This window comes from Triturus cristatus, chromosome 5_2 (assembly GCF_964204655.1).
Source record: "Triturus cristatus chromosome 5_2, aTriCri1.1, whole genome shotgun sequence".
Classification (NCBI taxonomy): Eukaryota; Metazoa; Chordata; class Amphibia; order Caudata; family Salamandridae; genus Triturus; species Triturus cristatus.
This window is the reverse complement of record NC_140588.1, coordinates 898,433,140-898,456,367: the sequence shown is the minus strand read 5'-3', so window position 1 is coordinate 898,456,367 and position 23,228 is coordinate 898,433,140. Positions and strand designations below refer to the sequence as shown.

The 23,228-nt window shown below is 41.5% G+C and overlaps 1 protein-coding gene across 1 annotated transcript in view; it reads right to left on the bottom strand.

The window, feature by feature from the left end:
• The window catches only part of LOC146829373 (uncharacterized), a 146,897-nt gene that overhangs the window by 10,616 nt on the left and 113,053 nt on the right, over positions 1–23,228 (bottom strand). Inside the window, exon 4 of the mRNA XM_085606687.1 lies at positions 8,778–9,064. Coding sequence (XP_085462813.1) covers positions 8,778–9,064 — 287 coding nt within the window. The remainder of the gene's footprint in view (positions 1–8,777; positions 9,065–23,228) is intronic.

Sequence of the window (23,228 nt, the reverse complement as noted above, 5' to 3'; positions counted from 1 at the left end):
TAAAAAGATAGATGAAGTCCTAAGACATGCAAAATATTTTAGTGATGAAATTGAAGCAAAACAGCGGAAATTAAATGAAAAAGCCATGTGGGCTCAAGTAAAGGTGGAGGAAAGACAGGAAGCTCAATTGATTGAACAGGTAAATGATACAGGTATGAAATCAAAATTTAATATTGGAAAAGGGAAAGGACAATTTAATATAGATGAAGCCAAAAAGAAATGGCCATGTCATAATTGCGGAAGAATGGGGCATTGGAAATCCGAGTGTAAATTTCCCCCGAGTGCTAATGGTGATAATGCATCATTGAATTCACAGGTGCAGAAAGAGGTGAGTTGTCAACCGCAGCAACAGCAGCAGGTTGTTCCCCAACAGAATCAGGCGCCAAAACCGCCTTTTCCACAGAGCGTAAATCATCAGAAATACAATAATGAGACAGGATTCTACAACGAAGAACAGGTAACTAAGCTGCCGCGGGATAGTGCTGTGTCGCAGTATCGGCTATGACGTGATGAGAGTCAGAAGAAGGTTATTGACGGTGCCGAGGGGAGGAAGAGGAGTGCATACTTGGCGCAACTCTAGAAGTAGACCAGACAGGCCCATTCGTGGATGGAAAGGTAAATGACGAAAACATTACTTTCCTAGTAGATACTGGTGCTACTCGTTCAACTGTTAGGTCAGCTGATGTTAAAAATCTTCCTCTCTCGGACGAAACAATCCAAGTAGTTGCAGTATCCAACAGATAGATAAAAACGTATCTCACTGATCCAGTTAAAGTTAACATAGGGAAATTTTCTGAAATGCACCGTTTTGTCGTGTGCGATTCAAACCCTGTAAATTTGTTAGGGAGAGATTTGCTGTGCAAGATGAATTGCACAATCTTTTGTACTCCAGATGGTATAGCATTTGAGACTCCAGATGTACTGTATAAAATGACTATGGCTAATATGCAACCTGAGATTACTGAGGCATTTGCTGTATTTGATCCTGAGGAGCTGCCTTAAGAATTGAAAAAGACAGTAAAGACAGAGGTATGGGATTTCACAGGAGAAGATGTGGGATTAATGAAAAATGTAGATCCCGTAAAAATTGCTGTAAAAGAAGGAGTAAGTTACCCAAATATTCCACAGTACAAATTGACACCAGCGTTACTCCCATAATAGACAGGATGATTAAGCAAGGTATTCTGAGAGAAATAATGAGCAGTCCATGTAATTCACCAATTATGGGCCTGAAAAAGCCTAATGGAACATTTAGAATAGTAAGACCTCAGAAAAATAAACACAATCGTTGTGTCATGTTGTCCCATTGTACCAAATCCATCTGTGATTTTGTATCAGATTCCTCACGATGCAGAATGGTACACCGTAATTGATCTGTGTCATGCTTTCTTTTCCATCCCATTGCATCCTGACGGTCAACAGATTTTTGCTTTCCGGTTTGGCGAACGTATTTTGGTATGGTGCCGAATCCCACAGGGGTACACAGAGAGTCCCTCAATATTCAATCAGATATTGAAAAAGTCTCTAGAAGATTTAAAAATGCCTGAAAGTCCAGTTCTGGTCCAATACATAGACGACCTGCTTGTAGCATCTAGAACTCGAGAAGCTTGTGTAGTGGATACCATTGCATTGCTGAATCATTTGGCAGATGGAGGACTTAAAGTATCCCCATCAACATTGCAATTCTGTCAGAAAGAAGTACAATATTTAGGTCACAAAATTGAAAAAGGACTCAGAAATGTAACTGCAGATAGAATCAAAATAATAAAAGGAATGAGAGCTCCAATGACGCAAAGAGAAGTGAGAATGTTTCTTGGAATGGTTGGATATTGTCGTCAGTGGATAAGTAACTTTTCCCTGATTGTAAAACCTTTGGTATGCTTGATGAGAAGTGATGTAAAATACCCCATTGAATTAAATAAAGAGGAATTAACGGCTTTTTAACAATTGAGAGACAGTTTGTGTGAAGCACCAGCACTTGGTATGCCTGACTATGAGAAAGAGTTTGAACTCTATTGCAGTGAAAGAAATGGATGTGCACTTTCTTTATTAATACAGAAACATGGAAAACTGAGGAGACCAATTGCATATTTCTCAGCTATACTAGACCCTGTAGCTGTAGCATTGCCTGGTTGTTTGAAAGCTGTAGCAGCCACTTGTAAGAGCTTGGAACAGAGTGAAGGAATTGTGATGGGATATCCTGTGAGAGTGTTCGTACCTCATGATGTGGCAATCCTTTTAACAAGGAGTCGCACTCAATTCATGACGCACAGTCGTCTGACTAAATGTGAGAAAGTCAGCCTAGGTGCTAGGAATGTGAGCCTTGTGAGATGTTTGAATGTGAATCCTTCAACGTTATTACCTGATGCTGAGAATGTGGAAGTCAGAGATGATGTGGATCTTGACTGTTTGGAAGTGCTTGACTTCTGTACCAAACCACGACCTGATATAAAAGACATGCCTTTGACAGAAAGTGACTATGTGATGTTTGTGGATGGATCATGCTTAAGAACGGATGAGGGAATTTTGAGTGCAGCATACGCAGTATGTACAGTAGCAGCTGTACTGGAAGCATCTTGCTTAAAAGGAGTAAAATAAGCCCAAGTTGCTGAACTATTTGCCTTAACAAGAGCATGTAAGTTGGGAAAGAATGTGAGAGTGACTGTGATAACTGATAGTCAATATGGCTTCGGTGTAGTGCATGACTTTGGGCAAATTTGGTCGCAAAGAGGGTTTTTGACATCAAGTGGAACTCCTATAAGGAATGCTGAAGTGGTTGGAAAATTGCTTGAGGCGATACAGCTGCCTAAGCAGTTAGCTGTTGTGAAATGTGCAGCTCACACGAAGTCCAATGAATATGTATCAGCTGGCAATCAGTTTGCCAAAGATATGGCTCAGTATTGCGCACAAAATCAGAATTCTGTAAATCGGGGAAGAGAAAGAGAAATTAATTCATGTCCCTTGTTGTTTACTAAAACTGTGAATACATGGGAAGAAGTGAGGCAGTTGCAGGAAGAAGCAGGAGATGAGGAAATGAGACAGTGGGTAAAAGCAGGATGTGCACCACGGGCAACAGATCATGTGTGGGTTTATCGGGATGGAAGACCAGTTGTGCATGATCTGCAAAAAAACAATGGATTTAGGCCCAGATCTCTGTACTGGGGTGAATGTATGACATTGTTCTGCATTCTGTCCATCAACTATTGTTTTTGCATTAGTCACCCCGAGTGGGAAGGGTATTCCCAGACGTGGGTCCCTTGCTCTCCATGACACTGGAGTCAAGCTATCCTGGCTGAAGAGGGGTGAAACCCCGAAACTGGTCCTAGGATGCTTGACTCTGGTGCAGGGAAGACATGGCTTGGCAGTTCGAGCTGGACTGTTCCCATTCGGCACAGGGTCAAGACTGATTTGCATATGGCCATGTCTGAACTGGGGTGCCGTGGTGAGCAAAATAACGATGGATTAAACCCAGATCTGTGACTGGGGGTGAATGTTTTGCCAATGTGCAACATTCCGTCCATCAACTTGTGTACTTTGCTGTTCGCCCTATGTGGGAAGGGTATGCCCAGACGTAGGTCCCGTGCTCACTACACCACTGGAGTCAAGCTATCCTGGCTGAAGAGGGGTGAAACCCCGAAACCGGTCCTAGGATGCTTGACTCCGGTCCAGGGAAGACATGGCTTGGCAGTTCGGGCTGGACTGTTCCCATGCGCCACAGGGTCAAGACTGATTTGCATATGGCCATGTCTGAATTGGGGTGGTGTGGTGAGCAAAATAACGATGGATTAAACCCAGATCTGTGACTGGGGGTGAATGTTTTGCCAATGTGCAACATTCCGTCCATCAACTTGTGTGTTTTGCTGTTCGCCCTATGTGGGAAGGGTATGCCCAGACGTGGGTCCGGTGCTCACTACAACACTGGAGTCAAGCTATCCTGGCTGAAGAGGGGTGAAACCCCGAAACCGGTCCTAGGATGCATGACTCCGGTCCAGGGAAGACATGGCTTGGCAGTTTGGGCTGGACTGTTCCCATGCGGCACAGGGTCAAGACTGATTTGCATATGGCCATGTCTGAACTCGGGTGGTGTGGTGAGCAAAATAACGATGGATTAAACCCAGATCTGTGACTGGGGGTGAATGTTTTGCCAATGTGCAACATTCCGTCCATCAACTTGTGTGTTTTGCTGTTCGCCCTATGTGGGAAGGGTATGCCCAGACGTGGGTCCCGTGCTCACTACACCACTGGAGTCAAGCTATCCTGGCTGAAGAGGGGTGAAACCCCGAAACCGGTCCTAGGATGCTTGACTCCGGTCCAGGGAAGACATGGCTTGGCAGTTCGGGCTGGACTGTTCCCATGCGGCACAGGGTCAAGACTGATTTGCATATGGCCATGTCTGAACTGGGGTGGCGTGGTGAGCAAAATAACGATGGATTAAATCCAGATCTGTGACTGGGGGTGAATGTTTTGCCAATGTGCAACATTCTGTCCATCAACTTGTGTGTTTTGCTGTTTGCCCTATGTGGGAAGGGTATGCCCAGATGTGGGTCCTGTGCTCACTACACTACTCGAGTCAAGCTATCCTGGCTGAAGAGGGGTGAAACCCCGAAACCGGTCCTAGGATGCTTGACTCCGGTCCAGAGAAGACATGGCTTGGCAGTTCGGGCTGGACTGTTCCCATGCGGCACAGGGTCAAGACTGATTTGCATATGGCCATGTCTGAACTGGGGTGGCGTGGTGAGCAAAATAACCATGGATTAAACCCAGATCTGTGACTGGGGGTGAATGTTTTGCCAATGTGCAACATTCCGTCCATCATCTTGTGTGTTTTGCTGAAGTAAAAGAAGAGGCAGACAGTCAAGGGGATCTAGAGGTGACTGTACCAGGAGTGGTTGAGGAAGACGAAGAATCGGAAATCCTGAGAGTTATCTTGTCCGACATCGGAGAAGAGACGGATTTTCTGGAAATTTTGCAACAAGATTACGAAAGAAAAGTGAAAGACGATCAAATGCCAAACTGAAAAGATAAAAAGTGTTCAAAATGGAGAAACAATAAATTACCGGAAAATCACATAAACTGAAAAGAACCAAGTAGAGCCTTGGGTTAGGCAAAACTAGATGTGAAGTAGAAGAGGCTAAGTCAAAAGACACTGATCATTTTTCGAAATGGCAAACACAGAAAGTAGAAAATCTAAATGTGTGTTCCTTAGAAGACGGTTCAAAATGTGTTGTACAGGATTACTAATGCTTCTGTGGAGTGCATTGGCTTTAAAGGTTTCATTTAAGGTTACACTAGAAACAATAGAAGGACATAGTGAGAATAAAATCTAATATAGAAAAGATTCAGAAGATATATCCGACTAAAATTGATAGAAATTATTTACATAAAGACAGGTCTATAACTGATTTTTCTAATAATGTATTTTTTAAATTACTATACGGATATGTGAAGACGATGGACCTGAGGGATTGCTACGTCTGCATGCAGTTGCCGGCGTCTGTATCTGAGGGAGTGACTTACCATCATCTCCCAGTAACATTTGGAATAACATGTAGTGTATTAGCAAGTTTGTTTTACAAAATAGGGAAATTAGAATATTACTTTTCAGATGTAGATAATGTATTATCACAAGTACCTGTAGTTAACAAGTTGAATAAAGTTAAGCCTGCTAAAGTGTTAGGTGAATTTTTCTTAGAAACTAAAGAATTAACATTAGAGTCAATATTTAGAAACAATCTAACTTGCAGTCTAAAGAAGGAGAACATTTTCTTAGATATGGTTGAAGAAAGAAGGTTGAAAATGCAAAGGAAAGTACCTGAGGAAAAAGAAGAAAAGACAGTCTGGGATGTTGAAAGAGAAAAACATTTGAAAGGAATAAAACTGCATATGATAACTATTTTGTAGGCACAAGTGATTGCCATGATACTTATAGAATCATAGGTGGATGGGGATTTAAAGGAGGAAATGATCCAGTTTTTCCTGGACTATAGTTTATCTGCTGGAACAAAGCATATTATCGATTGCCAGATCACTGGTATGGCACATGCTATCTAGGCCTGGTTTTCCCAAAGATATTCCATGTGGGAAGAGGAAAAGATGGTGCACATGAGTTAGGTAGTCAACTAACACGTAGAAAAAGAGAATCGTGGTCAGAAATTGTAGGAGATATTTTCGGAGCATTGATACCAGCAGTGGGAATATCTCTGAATGCACACAAAATTAGAAAATTATCAACAGTAGTGGATCGCTTGTCATCATACACCGCTGGGGGATTTTTATTGGTAAATACTGAAATGGTTGCCATGCATGCCATGGTAATGCAAAATCGACTTGCCCTTGATGTAATTTTGGCAAAAGAGGGTGGAGTCTGTGGAATGCTGAAATTCCAACATTGTTGTACTTACATTCCTTACGAAAGTCAAGATTTGAAGACATACATTAAAAATATAACTGATATGCATGAGGAAATTGTTCCACTGGAGGTTGAAGGTATTTGGGAAAAGATTGGGAAAAAGTTTTCTACTATTAAAACGAGGTAGTACCTTTATTGGTAAAATATTATTTCCTGTAACATGTGTGATTATTTTAGTATTAATTTTGAGACTAGGATGTTTATGTAACAAGAAAAGAAAATTACGAAAACACATAAAAAGAGAAACTGTAAGAAACAAAGAGAAAGAAAAGAAAGGAAATTGGAAGAAGTAGAATTAGAAGAGTGGAAAGACAATCTGTATGGAAAAACAAGAGAAGAAGACACAGGTGAAGCAGTTATGTGAACTAACAAAATAATTAAAGAGAATTGAATGCATTTCTTTTACTAAAAATGTTTTCCAAAATTTAAAGGTAGTGGGGTGATGTTAAAAATCACCAAAGGGGGATTGATGGAGCAGGTAGAGCCAAATGTTGTATACCTCCTCTATTTTGCATGAAAGTACTAATTGAATAACCTACTTCTTATAATTTACTAATTGTGTGCTGTGATATATTAAATCTAACCATTTGCATACACAAAATTACATGTGGGAATTTGCTATTTGCATGTCAAAATAACTCTGATAACTAAAATACGTGCGCATATTAATAGTAGTATATGTGGTAATTCGATATCGCATGATTTATGTTGCTTTTGTGACGTTTGCATCTTCGTAGAGGACCGTAAAGGTGAATATATTGCTTTAAATGTCGCTATATGCTAGGAAAATACTAATACATAAAGGGATTAGTAAGGGTATAACATTAGAAGCATCATTTCTTTGTATTAATTATTATTTTGTGTTTGTTTCACTTAAGTTGACATTTGGGCCTATCGCAATATGGCGGCAGAAACCGAGTTCAGAAGTGGCCACCGTCTAGTGAGCGCGAAGTCTACTGCTCAGACTCGGATGGTTCCATGAACTTTCCAACAACCTCTGGACACCCTGTCCCTGTCAAGGATAGGATCTTGGTGGACTGCCAAGACCCCGGACACTAGAAACTGGTATAAATGAACAATAGAATCATGCAAGTGAAAATCGAAACTTTGCAACATCAGTATTAAATCATCTCCGGAAACGTATCAGCAAAATCAATGTGAACCATACTGACTAAAAATCGGACTTTTACCACTAGCCAATCATGAACATTCCCCGTCCAAAAATGTTTCATGTTATCCTGAAATTTATTATAAAAGAGTAGTAGAATAGGCAGGGCCCTGACATTTGGCGGTTACTATGACTGCACACCCTCTTTGACCCCACAGGCGATGACGGATGCTGGCACGACTTCTGGTCCTTTGGCGATCTTTGGGACTGTAACGTGCTGAGCAAAGGACTTTCGGACTTTGAGCTTTGGCCTGCTTTATTTGGACAATTTAACAACTAAATTCGGTTATGCAGAGCCAATGTATTAGATAAAACCCAGATAGCCAGAATAGGTAAATATGATGTTCTGCGATTTAAATAAATTGATCGAGAAAATTCTAAAATTTGATGAGACAAATGCTAATATTAATTACAATGAAATTTTAGATAAACAAAGATTAGTTAACAGAGATTATGAGATTGTGGTCTTTCGTTAAAGAGAATAAAGGATTCTGAGTCTTAAATGTGTTTTACCTGGTTCTAAATCACCATCAACCAATCCAACTAATAGGTCCGTCGACCAAGTGGGCGGAGTGTCTTGATGTTTAGGATTAGGAATCTATAGGTGGCGAATGTTTTTGTATATTTTGTAAAATAACTTTTCTTTCCCTATAGGTTATAAGATACCCCCACCCACATGTCCAGCGCATCGTTCCCCCTCCTGTGTGCAGACCTGTGAAAGAAAACATGCGAGTGTTGGTGTTATGGGCCCCACCAATGAATGCGTATGTGAATGAGTTAGTGTGACGACAGGTCTGTGAAGCAGGGAGGAAAGTTGTGCTCTTTCTTTTTTTCCCGGCTTTTGCGTTGGATCAGTTGCTCCCACAAAATTGATAATCCTGATTCAGTCATTAATTCTGATTACCGGCATGAACGAATATGACAAGACTCTCTCGGTGTTTGCTGGTGCACGCTTGCATAAGCACAGCTTCTGCATGCTGGAAGCATCTCTTAAGAGGGCTCTTTGGTGTGTGAATATTCAAGGTCAATCAACCTATCGTACTGGAATGCTTTGTAAAGTTCCTATCTTAACATTTCCTTACGTTGATATGATAAAGACATCTACCTATTAAGTTGAAGAGACATAACATACAGTTTACCATACAGTTCACCAAAATCAGAACAATAAAAGTTATAATCATGTAAAATAAATGTTCATACCTTCCAAAATAAGGACTCAAAATCGGGTTTCTGAAGAGAGATGTCCATGTTAGGTTGTTAATACCAAATGATCCGATGGTAGCTGGGGTGAGGCTGTGAGAGAATGAGGGCATAGCTATGGCTGACATTGGCACTGACCGCCAAGCAGGTTCAAACAGCGGAGGCTGATTCAAAGGAATGTCCAGATACAGCCCAAGAGGGTGTGGTAGAGTCACGCCTGGTACACTCCCAAGAATTTCATTTTTTTCACGTTTTCTCCACTTTGCTCTTCTATTCTGAAACCAGACCTTCAAAAGAGAAAATGAAAATTAGTTGACTACTTTTCTCACTGAAAATTAAATCACAGGGTGTAGGGAGGATAGCATACAGAGTTTAAGGGTCCCTTTATCAGTGTGGGCTATGGTTGAGTGTGGGGAGTGGATATCTGTCATAGCTCCTACATTGTGAAAAGCCATCTCTCTGTTTCTAACACGAGACACAGATCTAGTGAATTATGTAAATGGTTTTCTGCACTTTTCTTCCTGTTTACCTATGGAGTAACCACTTCCATTATGTCCCAACCATATCAAAGGGTCATCTGCTCCTCTTCACATTCTGGCTGTAGTACATTTTTGTCCATGGGATCTGACCTTCCTTCGATGGAGAATGTTAGATCAAAGTTTAGGAAGGTGAGCATTCCTAAACTTACAAGGCTAACCATCTGTGCTTCCAACTCATTTTTGAGTTATTCACACATAATTCCCTTGGCCTTTGCTTGGCTAAGCACAATGTGTAACATCACCAGCAGCCTTCTTTGCGATTCAAGCAATCACAAGCACAATGCAATACAGTTAAGGGATAACAGCCTAACTTCTAGGAAAAAGTAGATATACAATTAATAAATCAAATCTTAACTGGAAGTTACGTTTAAGGGTGAAATTTGGCAAACAATATGCTTAAAAATACGTAACTGTTACAAGGAATTCACCTCTGGGACCCAATAATTTGCATGGATCACTGACCGCTTACGGAAACACAAATATTGTGTGGACAGAATATCGTATCAAAAATATCGAGGACCAAAATATCGAGAAGGTAAGTGCAATTAGTTAAGTATAGATTTTCATTCTTGACTGCACATCTACGTGCCTTGAAGATATATGTATCGTCAAGGTTCATATATGTGGAGCTATATATGGTAAAACTTTACTTACTTATCGAAACTTACCTTCACAATATGTTTGTTCTTGATATTAATGACACAATATTTTGTCCCATGATAGTTTTGTTTTCAATATTCTGTCTAAATAACAATATGCATAATATAAGCTCATTAACGATAGTGGGACTGCTGAAGACCACAAAAGGATGTAATGTCCAGTGGTATGGCAGTCCTTCTTGGTCACTTTGCTTTTACTGGGGATCTTTCAGCCAACATTCTTTTAATTTGTCACTGGTTGCATGTTGGGTGACACACTCTCAGCGAACAACAGGAGTCCCTATAGAAGGTTGATTTTAGAGCAAGCCCCCTGCAGAGACAAGTGGAAAAGCAAATTATGTTTTCAGAGTCAACTAAGTGGGACTCCGTTATTCGCGCACTGTCCCTTCTATCAACAAACTTTCAATTGCTTATTTTTAATGGTTTAATGTTTAGAAACAGTAATGCTAGTCTGTAAAGAGTTCTCACCAATGACCTTTTGGGCTGAGCTGGCGACTTTTCTGTTTCCTGGTTACTAGCTGGGCTGGGTATCATAGCTACTAAACACTGCTCTTCAGCCCTTTGAGGAACTTGAGTAGCAACAGTTGATAGCACCAGTGCTCATATGATGTACAGAAGACTATACTTGGCCAGTGGATGGCATCAAAGGAAAGGTAAACCAGACCTGGAAGGAATCGTCATTCCAAAAGGGAATCTTTTGTAGAAAAATCTCTCCTCGTCTGACTTTGGGACTAGTGTGTCCAACTATTGTTCAACAGGGCAGGGTACATCTTGCACAGAATGTACTGAATTCCTAAATCTCTGTGTGCAGTGGGAAACTTCTCTGCCTCGGCTCCTTCCTATTTTTACAACACAGTTGGTTGTTGTTTACTGACTAGTGGGTTGAAAGTCCCTGCCCGAGTAGCTCTCTTCTATGCCCACTTCTCATTTTACCATTTTCTTTTTTTTTTTTTAAAAACCTTTATTTTCAAAAATCTGGACACAGCTATTCAGCCGACAACCCGGAGGTTCGGCAGCTTCGATAAAGAGGAACAGAGACGCGTCCACAGTACAGTGAAGGAGGAGTGCAAAGATTCCATTTTTTATATAAACACAAAACACACAACAACCCCCAGCAAGGCAAGAACACTGAATGCCCATGGTGATAGCCCCCCAGGGGAGGCAGGACCCCAATCATCTACCATTTACAGTACTGTGAAAGGAGGAAGAAGGGGGACAGCAGAGGCCAAAGAAGTCCATTAACCATACTGAGCTGGAAAGAAGGTTAGGAGGAAAGCTGTTCCTCGGGGGGATCCAAATCAGGGGCAAGACAAATTCCCCCCCTGTATTGATTCCACCGCCCCCAGATGGCGTGCCACTTCCGAGGGCGGCCTCTAGCGCAATATACCGTCTTCTCCCTTAGCATACTCCAGTCCATATTTTCTTTCCACGCGGTCAATGTGGGGGGCCCCACGGATCCCCACAATCGCGCTATATCTCTCTTAGCGACCATGTTACCCAGAGTCACCCATTGGATCTGCGCCGCATTATGATCAGTGGGCCCCCAGACATTCAGGAGACAACACCGCGCTTCCGGCTGCATAGCAATGCCCGTCACCTCCCCCATCACTGCATGGACTCTCCGCCAGAATTCCGTGATGACACCACATTCCCAAATGATATGCAGGAAAGTACCCACCATACCACATCCCCTCCTGCATAGGCCGTCCTCCGAGAATCCCATGTGAACCAGCCTTGGCCCCGTCACATACACTCGATACAGTATTTTAAGCTGCACCAGCCTCAGACGCGACGGGATCGCAACCTCCTTAGGAGAGGAAACAGCAGACTGCCAATCCTCGTCATCCAACTCGAGGCCATCCCTAGACCACTGGTCCCTCAATCCCAGAAGCATATCCGCCCGGACGTTGATCAGTTTCTTATAGATGAGCGAGATCGTGCTCTCAGGCATATGGCCATCAAGGACCCGGTCCTCCAAAGGAGAGGACTCAGGCACCTTCTCACCCTCTATGAGGACTGATCGGAGGGCGTGACGCACCTGCATATAGCGGAAAAACTCAGATGGCCCCAGCTCATACTCCTTCTGCAACTCTTCAAAGGACTTCACCCTCCCCTTAATCAGGACATCTCCGACCCTGGAGATGCCGATCAGGTCCCATTTGTCAAAGCCTTTTGTGTGCCAAAGCCTACCCAGTCTCTCAGATTCAAACAGCGGGGTAGCGAGGGTGAGCCTATCCTTCCAGCCCAGCGAGTCAGTTGCCATCTTCCACACACGCACCGCCACACCAGTGGGCCCCGTGAGGGACGAGTCCAGGGACCGCGAATACAATGCCCTGTAATAGTTACCACCACGCAGCAACCACCTGTCCATGGCATACCCGGGGCTGAGGCCAGGGCCATAAAACCCATGATTAATCGCACTCAGCTGGGTGGCCCAATAGTACCGTCGGATGTCTGGAAGCGCAATACCCCCGTCGTACCATGGAAGCGTCAACTTTGCAATAGCTATTCGCGGCCGCCCGTCCCACAGCAACGTTCGTTGGAGGCCTTCGACCTCCCGAAAGTAGTTGGCCGGTACCCAATCCAAAGTATTCTGCAGTGCGTAGAGGAACCGGGGAAGAGACATCATCTTGAACAGGGCCGCGCGCCCAACGAGGGAGAGCGGCAGCCTCCGCATTTTACCATTTTCAACTTACCCACTGCGTTTTTCTGTCCAAGAGCCTAAGCCCCCAATTTAGGTGACCTACTTTCATTAAACAACATATTTTTCCCACGCGGGGTTCTAGACACAGCTAAAGGTGGGGTTCATCCAAGGTACACATTCTTTTCAGTCTGAGTGACTATCATCCTCATGTACAGGACTTGACATAACTGATGGTGCAATTGAGTAGCAGTTGTGGGGTTAAGGCTTTTTTACCTGCACCACAAGTTAGGGTTGCTGCCTATTGACTGAACCTTCCCTGGTAAATGTGTGTAGCCTATTGTAATTGAGATTCCTCACTTCTCCTAAAGTGTGAGGTGTGTGTAGCATAATGATCATTTGCGTTATGCTGAGCGGGGGTGTGGGGGCTAATGTAAGTGTTGCGCCAAGAAGATGTGTTTCCATGTTATAGCACAGACCATGACATAGCTAACCCTTCCTCTTTGTATGTTAAAGCTGTCTGCTCATTTATTTAATCAAACCCTGTACGGATCACTGTATTCAGGTTGCTGTATGTCTCGTTTACATCAACAAACCCTTAAATGGAACAGGAAAGGTCTTCTTGTGCGCACCTTGCTGGAACACATGAGCCTGGACAGGCCTGGTAGTGACCTGCATGGATGAAACATCTTCACAAACAACGGAATGGCCACTGCTATTACCCACATTAAAGAAATGCACTAACTTGTCAGCCCTACCAAGAGTGGACAGCTTTAGCAGAAGAGAGCTGAAGTCCAGCATTCCTCCATGGCTGCCTCGAGAACTACCTGAGAGAAATAAACAATTTCTAACGGCTTTAAACGGTGTCAGCATCCCATGCAATCAGAGATACAGACAACATTTTGTGGTGTTTGGACAAAATATTGAGTTTGAAATATTGGAACAGATGAATATCAGGAAAAAAATATTGCAATGCAAAAAAAGCGTGGTATAGAATATCGTTGGCAGGAATATTGCTTTTTCGGTAAGTAATATTGTGTTTAAGATTGTTTTCACTAATGTAGTTGTAAACAAATAATGTTCTTTAATTATTTTAACATGTTTTAGTTCATATATTAATTGTAAGTGTTAGTATTGTTAGTATAATTGTTATTTTTTATAATGTAGTTTGTAATTTTGAGCAATTCCTTTTTCTATGTTATTAGTAATTTGTATTGTCATAATAGGTCATTGGCTTTGTAGGGTGACAGGATGGGAAGTGATTTAAAGAAATAATATGTTTAATTTATTGTTAATTTGTCTTTTCTTTTTTATTTGATTATTAATTATGCATTTTATTGTTATATTTTGAATTTAAAGTTAAAATGTAAATTTGTTATTCAGTTATAGTAATTTATATTTAGCAGCAGGTTGTTGGGTGTGTAGGGGTATAGGATGGGAAGTTAATTAAGTTATACATATTTAAAATGGCTAATTCGTTTGCAATTGTAATTAATTATTTAATTTATTGTTCATTATGTAAGTAGTTTATTAATGATTTATTTAAGTTATACTTTAGTAGTGGGTTGCTTAGTTTGTAGGAGAATGGAGTGGGTGATTACATTAAATGTATTTTAATTTAATGCTATTTCACGTAAATTGTATTTGATTTTGTTATTCATTATGTATATTACCTTAAGTTATTAATTATTGTGTAATTGTTGGAAGTGGAAGACTGGAGTGGGAACAGTAAATTTAACCCCTCAAAAGTCCACCACTTTCCCTACTGTTGCCCTGACTGGAGTAGGAATAGTAAACCTGACCCCTCTGAAGTCCAACGCTTTACCTACTATTGCTTAGACTGGAATGGGAATAGTATTTCTAATATTCCTAGAGGTCAATACTTTTCCTAATACTCATGAAATCAATTTTATAGTAGTATTTGTTTATTTGTGCTATTATATGTTTTTATTTGTAATTTTTGTAATGTTTATACATTTTTAGTAAATGCGTTTTTATATTATATACATGTATCTATATTTTGCATTCCACCACATTATACATATGTTAATAATTTTGTGATGGACGACTCATGCCGACTGCGGCTAGATTAGCATTGACATTGGGGAGTCATAGGACATTGTTAGTATTTAACATTTGACTCAATTGCTTATTAAGCGTACAATGTTGTCCTACCTATAGTTGAATGTTGCCCATACCACCATGGATTGCTAATGCTGTGTCATCTAACCGCTTTGTTCGTGGATTTGTAGATTTGGATACATTGTATCCCTATAGTTTGGCCCCTCAGCAGTATGTTTTCTCTTTCACTTTTCACATACAGATTTTGGTCACATAGGGCATACCAATTTATAATTTATGTACATGTCACTAAAACTGATGTATAGTCTTTATATTTAATTTACTTTACTATTTTAGAGAATTTGTTGTACTTATGGTGTTTCTTTATGTCTATGAGGCTTCCCCGGTTGCCGTGACAACCACTGTGAGTGATGAAGCATTAAACAAATGTCTTTAATGGCGCTCGATGTTGTGAGCAAGGCAGATCATCCCTCGAAACGCATCAGGGCCTCTTTGTGCAATACATTTTGGTGTGTTTATTTATATATAATACTAAATATGAGCATAATTTATTTAATTTACATTATATTTATTTTATATAATATGATGTTTAGCAATTGCTACTTTAAATTGTATATATATATATATATATATATATATATATATATATATATATATTAGCTCCAAACCGGGTTCCTTGCATACGAATCAGGCACCAACTCCGTGGGATGATTTTAAAGAAATGCTTTATTTCAAAAGCTGTGGCACAGACGCGTTTCGGCGAACGAGTCCGCCTTGCTCACTGTGTCTGACCCAGTTCACATATACTGCTTATAAGCTGATAATGTGCACAAAGTACACACCCCCCAATTACTTGGCAACCAATCAACAAACAATTTACATGAAAGAAATACTTATGTCAAACAAGTCTTTCTTCAGACAAGTGTCAATCGAATATATATATATTATCTACTGGTGGTCGCCAGTAGATAGTTATAGTTAGGACCGTGTTTCCATAGGAAATCTCAAAATTCTATTTTGAATAACTTTGGCGCCGGTTGACGAATCCTCGCGAAATTTTCAAAACTAATGGGGCGGTCCGTTCAGCTCCTACCCTGAAAGACTCGGGGTGATTCGTCAAGTGGGGGCCGAGAAAAAAGGGGGGTCCCAAAACGCGTTTTCCCCATGCATTTTTCCATAGGACCTTTAGACACAGCTACAGCCCGAACGGCTGAACACAATTACTTGAAATTTGGCAGAGAGGTAGCCATAAGGTCAAGGAAGTGCCTTTCGCAGGTCTGGTGTAAATCTGTTTAGTAGTTCCTGAGAAATTAGCATTTAAAAGCATATCAATATCTATACGCGCGCACCGTGCGCGCTAGGTGCGCGCACCCTGCCGTGCACGAGCGCAATTCTGATTGGTTGTTAGTTGTCGGTAAACATTCGAATCGGTCGAAACCAGCGAGTGTCGGCCGCCATTTTGTCTCTCGCAGTCTGAGGGGGTGAAAATCAAAGGTGGAGAACGTGAAAATGGGGCAGAGTGGACAGTTCCTGACCCCCTAGCCTTGGTCAGGGGGTCACAGAAGGACCCCCAAGGGAAAAAACCCCAATTTTTTTTAATAAAAATCGCGAGGTGCGTGCACCCAGCGCGCACTGCGAACCGTGGGCGCTCGGTGCGCGAAGCGCACCGAGTGCCCACATATCGCGCACGGTGCGCTTTGCGCACCGTGCGCGCACATTACGCAGTGCGAGCTGGGTGCGCGCACCTCGCGATTAAAAAAAACAAAATTCGTTTTTTTTTCCCTTGGGGGACGGTGTAAAACCTGAAAAAAAAAAGAAATAACAAAACTTAGCCATTAAAAAAACGTACAAATTCACTTAAAAAACCATAGGTTTCACACACGTTATAATTAGGAATTAGCATTTAAAAAACCTTGCAAATTCACTTAAAAAACCATAGGTTTCACACAGGTTATAGTTAGGTGGACATTTCACTCGTAAAAAACCAATGAAATTCCCCCGTTATAGTTAGTGCAGGCAACTATAACTCACGCGACCGCAATCCTCTGCTGATGACGTCAGATATTACATCACTGATGACATATGTGTCTTTCTGAAAAATAAATATTTGTAATATATGTATAGCTAAAGATTAATGGAAGAAGACATGGGTAAATAAGTGTCTAAATACAGTGATGTAATATCTGACGTCATCAGCAGAGGATTGCGGTCGCGTGAGTTATAGTTGCCTGCACTAACTATAACGGGGGAATTTCATTGGTGTTTTACGAGTGAAATGTCCACCTAACTATAACCTGTGTGAAACCTATGGTTTTTTAAGTGAATTATATATATATATATATATATATAAAAATATATACAAATATACATATATCACATAATCAGTACTTTTGTATGTTTTTGGATGATATTACTGTCAATGATATACCATTGTAACTACAGGTACACGGTACTGTAGTAAACTATATTTTTGTCAATGATATTGTTTACCACAACATTGTGTCATTGACCATATTTTGGTATGTCTGCTACCTAGAACATGAACTGAACCTAAAGAAGGATGCAGTTTAGTTACCCCCAAAATAACAACTACTGCACCAGTTTGGAGTGGCTGGTTGTACTCACCTAAACTGCCACTTTGGATATAGGCTGACCCTGTGAGCCAGGCCCTCATAAACACTTTTTATTTTAAGCAGGAACTTTGCTACCTAGTAAGAGGAAGGATTAAACCAGGTGATTATTGTCTTCCCTCCCATGGAGTAGTGAGCTAAAATGAATGACTGGGGACAAATGGAGAAGAAGCAAGGAGGAAGACTGCCCTTTGGCTGAGAACCAACCTTGAATCAACCCAAGAACTACTAGACACAGCTGCAATGACGACTACCATCTTTGCTGTAAGCCTTCTTGAGCCGATAATATGAGCACTGCTGGCGAGGCTGACATATGTGGTCCTTAGGGAGTGCTGTACCCTAAGGACCTCATATGAAGGGAAGAGCTTAAGATCTCCACAGGGTGAACTACTTTGCATTGTGCTATATCTGAAACCTCTTCCTTGCTTGGATCAGCTTCTTCGGTTTGTTGCTTTGTGAGGCCAAGAGGTTGCACTCTCCTGTGGTACAGCTGCCCTGCTCCATTTTGAAGAATGTAAAGTCTTGACTGCTCATCCATGCTGTCTCCAGGGAGTTAAATCTTAAAGAGGAGACTTTTGGTACAGAGCAAGCTCATAGTAGTATTTGGTTCCTAATGCTCAAGAGACAGCAAGCAGTTCTTTTTACAAGGATTGCCCAGTTGCCCCTCAGATCCATACACCTGGCAATTTCCACCTAAATATTGACATTTGGGAAAGTCTAGCACCTCTTTAAAGTAAGGCATCTTGATGACTTTGCACCTTCTCCAATCTACCAACAACCCTTTGTTGCAAAGTCATCCTGTACTCTGGGTACCCCCAACTTTTGTGCTGACTGGTGCTGTTGGTAACTGACTCTGACTGACCCTGGGCTCTGCCTAACCTGGCCCAGGGCCAGTGCTATGCTGAAAACACACTTAGAATATAGTGAAAACACCCACATGCACTAGCGTGCACCATGGGTCAGGGTTCCCCTAAGATTGGCATGACCTCCCCTATAAGGCCCTAGTGCATAATAGGGCAGGGGGGTTAAAACATCCTTTAAGACCCTAGCATATAATAGGGCATGGCAGTTTAAAGGCCAGCAGCTTTTCTGCACTTGCATGTGTGCACTGCTGAAGCCTGAGGCCAGTTTAAAAGCAGCCCTGTTTTGCAGGACTGCTTTTAAAATGCAAATTGTGCCCAAAACTCAACTTTTTAATAAACAACAATGTTTGGGCATATTAGGTTCCCCCAGGGTTTTTCTTAGATGTCCCAGGGGTGGGGAAACAGGAATTTATAAGGAAGGTCCTTATAAAATGTTTTTTATATGCCCTGGGGTTCGTGAAATTGCACATATCACTCCCCACCTTGTAGTGAAGTGCTTTCCAAAATAGACTTTTGTGCTAGGAGCACTGTGAAGTGAGGATCTGCAATTGTTTTGCATATTCAGACCCCTAAAGTCTCTCCTAGGTGTTCCGCCTGGAGGGTGCTGAAGATATCGGTAGGGTCCTTATAAAAGATGTTTTTATAAGTCCTGGTGTTAGAGAAATTTCTCAGTACGTTTCCCATTGCAGATCCCCAGCCACAAAGGCTAACATGGCCAGAAGCTATTAAAGAATAACTAGTGTTAAGGAAGTCATAAAAATACCATTCAAGAACTTTCTCGAATGGTATTGATAAATCCAACTATACCCTATTGTTGGATTTATCCTAAAATGTACAGACAAGAAGCTGCAAGAATTTCTTGTTTGTAAGCCAAGATTCAAACTTGTAGAGCTCTGACCTGATTGGCCAGAGTTAAGTGGATCAGCCAGGCTACTTTGAAGAGGTGATAAATGACCTGTGGGGTTAGGGAGCCCTTCTGGGAGGAGAATATTGCTGAGCACAGGAATGCCTGGTCAGGGGGAGGGGCAGTAAATAATGGTCCTCAAAGGAAGGAGGGAACAGGCTGGATAAACCAGTTTCATTTACACCTCTACCCTCTTCCCCCAGCCAGATGGCAGGGTTAAGGAAGGCATGGGCAGATGTAAGGGGGATGGACAGTATGGAGATGGACCATCCTGAAGGAGAACTTAGCCAGCCCTTGTCTATCTGCTGGAAAATCAGCCATGATGAATTTTGGAGAAATGGTTCTCTCTGAGAGAAAATAGAGCCAAACTTAGGAGGATGTGGTCATACCCTGGGGTGTTGCTATGCACCTCTTTGGACAGGAGTGCCCTCCTGCTTGACCCAGAGAACTTGAAATAAGTATCTGAGAGGGGCACAGCCTCTCATATCTGCTGCTTAAAACTCAAGGAAGAAGAAGTGTCCATGCTGAGAAGTTTGATTTGTACCAACCAGGCCCTTTACTCTGAAGACTGCGCCTGCTGCACAATCTGGAAGTACAGCCCTGTGGACTACCTTGCTTCAAAAGGACTAAATAGTGGACTCCTTGCAAGCTACAGGTTAAGAGAGCTCACCTGGAACATCATCACCGAGAATCCTCAGCCTAGAGTATGACCAGCGAATTTGTAAGGGTTTTGTCCATGGGGATTGTGGGAACTGAAGCCCCAAACTTTCAAGGACCATATTGGAGCTTCCAGACCCTTGGAGTAAGTTTTGGACACGTTTGAACCCTTTGGGGATCTTCAGGAAGAAGTTCCAGAAGTTTGGAGAACTTTGAAGCTACTTTGGAAAAAAGCATCATAAGTGGCCCGACTTAACCTGGCCAGCTATAAAGTGCTAAATCTTAGAACAGTTCATATCTCCGGTTCACTACATTAGATTTACTTTTCATTTTGGTGTACTCTTAAAGATAAAGACATTTCCTATTTTTATAAATTAGATTTTTATTGTGTGTTGTATCTTAATTATTTACTGAATTGGTGTTTTTAAATGCTTAACATACCTGTCTTTGAAGTTAAGCCTGCCTGCTTGCAGCTAAGCTTCCAAGGGTTGAGCATGGTAATCATTTCTAAGACCTGTTCTGAGCCCTAGACAGGGTTAGTAGCCTTATTGCCAGTGGCAGATATACATTTGCCACTATGAATTATAATCCACTTTCCAATACCACTTTCCAACACCCTTAAAGTGCTTGTCTCTACCACATCCAGTCCCAGAGGGGTAAAAACATGTTGTCCTCTTTTCTCCATGTGCCAGTGGAAGTGTTTTCCTTTTGCTGAAGCTGGTTGGACAGATTCCACAACTGCTGCAGCCATCATTCTAGCTAGTACAGGTTTATTGTGTAAAGATGTAGTAGGACGTTGAGTATTTAGTTAGCACAAGAATTGAGTATACAGACCTAATTTATTCTTAGGAAACGGCTGCCGGCAATGTTTAATGAAGGGGCTGTTGAATACCAAGTCTACCTAATCTTGAACCCACCTGTTGCCACTTTTTCCATCACCTTACTCAGCCTGTCTCTTAAACTCACTCTTGCAGATTGTTTTACATCTCTGCTTCCTACCTCTGTCACTGTTTTCTTTTCTTTCTCTTCCTCCCTTTATTGTCTTTCTGTTTTCTTTCTCTCTGTCAAAATCTAATGATACAAAATGAGATCTTGTCTCCATAGGAATTCGGTTTCCCAACACCTGCAAGCCCCAGCACAAATTAATCTCTGGATTTTCCAACAATAATTGTTGGTGTTTAGTAGTGCAGTGGGTCTCTCAACTTTATTGGTTTCCCCTTCATATGGAAAAGCGTGACTGTGATTCACCGATTTCCAAATAAAGGCCAACTATATAATTTAACCCTCTACAATGTTGTTTGAAATCTTAAAATATTTGTGGGACCTGCTGGAGCCTAAAGTGTTCCCAGGACCCTAAAATATTGTGCTTCCTGGCATCCGTTATACACACTAAGACTTTGCTGGGATTGGTTTTGGCAATCTAAAAACTCACTTTTTGTGGTATACTTCCTTTGTTTGAGGGTGGATTAGTGCAGTAGGGAGAATTTTAGACTTTTAGACTTTCGGACTGTTGGCTTGAAACACCACAATAGGGTGTCAAACCCACTCAATAGGCGAGCCTTGCAAACCTGGACACCAAAATGGAGGGCCAACATATTAAAGCTAAACCAACTGCATTGTTTCTTTCGCAACTCGTTCAGACTGACGTTGCTTTTTTCAGTGCAATGAAACCAAAGTTTCCGACAGACTTTCAAAACACCTGACCACTGTCTTATATAGTAACATTGGCCAGAAGGTGTAATGTGATTTTAAAAAGCCTAGCATTTAATGAGTAATAGGTAAAATGTGTTTTGAGTCACATCTTGGCCTGAGAAGGGTGCTAGCAGCTTCATGTTTGTCGAGTACACATATTCGGTATTTACCATGCCTATTTATATACTTGTCCATAAAGCTCTTTCTACTTTGAAGTTTATAGCACTTACTGAACATTGAATTTATGTGTGCTATCTACCGTGTCCTACTGTATCTTAGATTCTATCTCTACTACCTCCTAGAGTGTGCTGTGATTGTCTAACTTGGCTGCACCAGAAGTCATGTGCCCAAAGGGAGTAGCTTGGTTTCTAACTGAATTAGGGTACTTTTGCTGGCCCTAAACGTACATGATAAATGTCTGTAACCACATCGGATACTGTCAAGAAGCCACTGACGCATTAAAAAATGTCAAAACTCTTAATGGTATCTTAAGTAAATTTCTTTGGAATAATCGGAAGGCTTGTATCGCTTTATCCAACCTGTCTGCTCCTAAGGAAAGGGGTGGGGTCCACTTTCCGAATTTTCGCCAATATCACTCCTTTTTAATTCGCCAAACGTTACCTTTTCTAAACTCTTCAGAGGAACTCCCTATATCGATATGGCAAAGATTGAAGGAATCTCTGATTCATCCTTTTCCCTTTTCCTCACTGGCTAACTTCTCTCTCCCCCCTCGTTCTTTTAACTCTCCAACCATTTCACAATTTATTTCTACCTATAATCCAATCATTAGCAAATCTCATACACCTTTACAAATGTTTCTTGATTCATCTCTTTGGCATAATAAATCGATTAACCTCTCTAATCGTACTATCTTTTGGAAGGTCTGGGCGGCCAAAAGGATCATTCAGGTTAAACATTTATTACAAGGTTCGCACTTTCTCTCTTCTCAGGAAGTCCAGACAAAATTTCACTTGCCTGCCTCTTCTCTTCGTAAGTATGACTCTTTTCGATCGCTTTTAACTCACCAGTTTTCTCTCCTCCCTGGATACCCTTTCTCCTCATCAGACCCTCTTTCAGAACCTCTGTCTATTTCTCCTAGTCTCCGGGCTTCTTATATTTATAGATACCTTCATTTATCTTCCCCCAACCGTTCTAAAAGTAAAATTGAACTTCTATGGGAATTGGATTTGCAACATACCCTTTCTATTCACTCCTGGAAATCTATTTGGCACGGATTCACTACAACTCCTGTACTGCTAGTACCACCCAAACTCTTTATCATTTTTATCAGAGGTTGTATTTAACTCCAGTGTATCCAAATACAGCTCTGACCTGTCCCCGGACTGCTGGTCTTGTACAAATACCCCAGGCACATTCCTACACTCCTTTTGTCTTTGTCCTAATATCACCTGGTTTTGGACCAAGATCTGTAAATCAATTTCCTCCATCTGTTCTGTCAATTTTCTTTTTGATATCTATTCCATTTTTCTGGGTAGCAATTCTTTAAATTGGTTTGGCGCTCACAAGACGGGATTTTTTGTAGATTTGTTAATCGCAATTGCTTTTCAGGTAATCACCTCTAATTGGAAGGATGCCACTAAGGTATCTTTTTATGCTTGGTGGAACCTTCTCTATTATCATCACAGGTTGGATAGAGCCTTTGCCACCACATCTCAGCAACTCCTTCGAAAGGACGCCTTGTGGTCTCAACTCACTAATTATTTATCCTCCTCTGCATTGCGTAATAAGGACAGATCCTTTGTCTTTCAGCCGCCTTAAATATT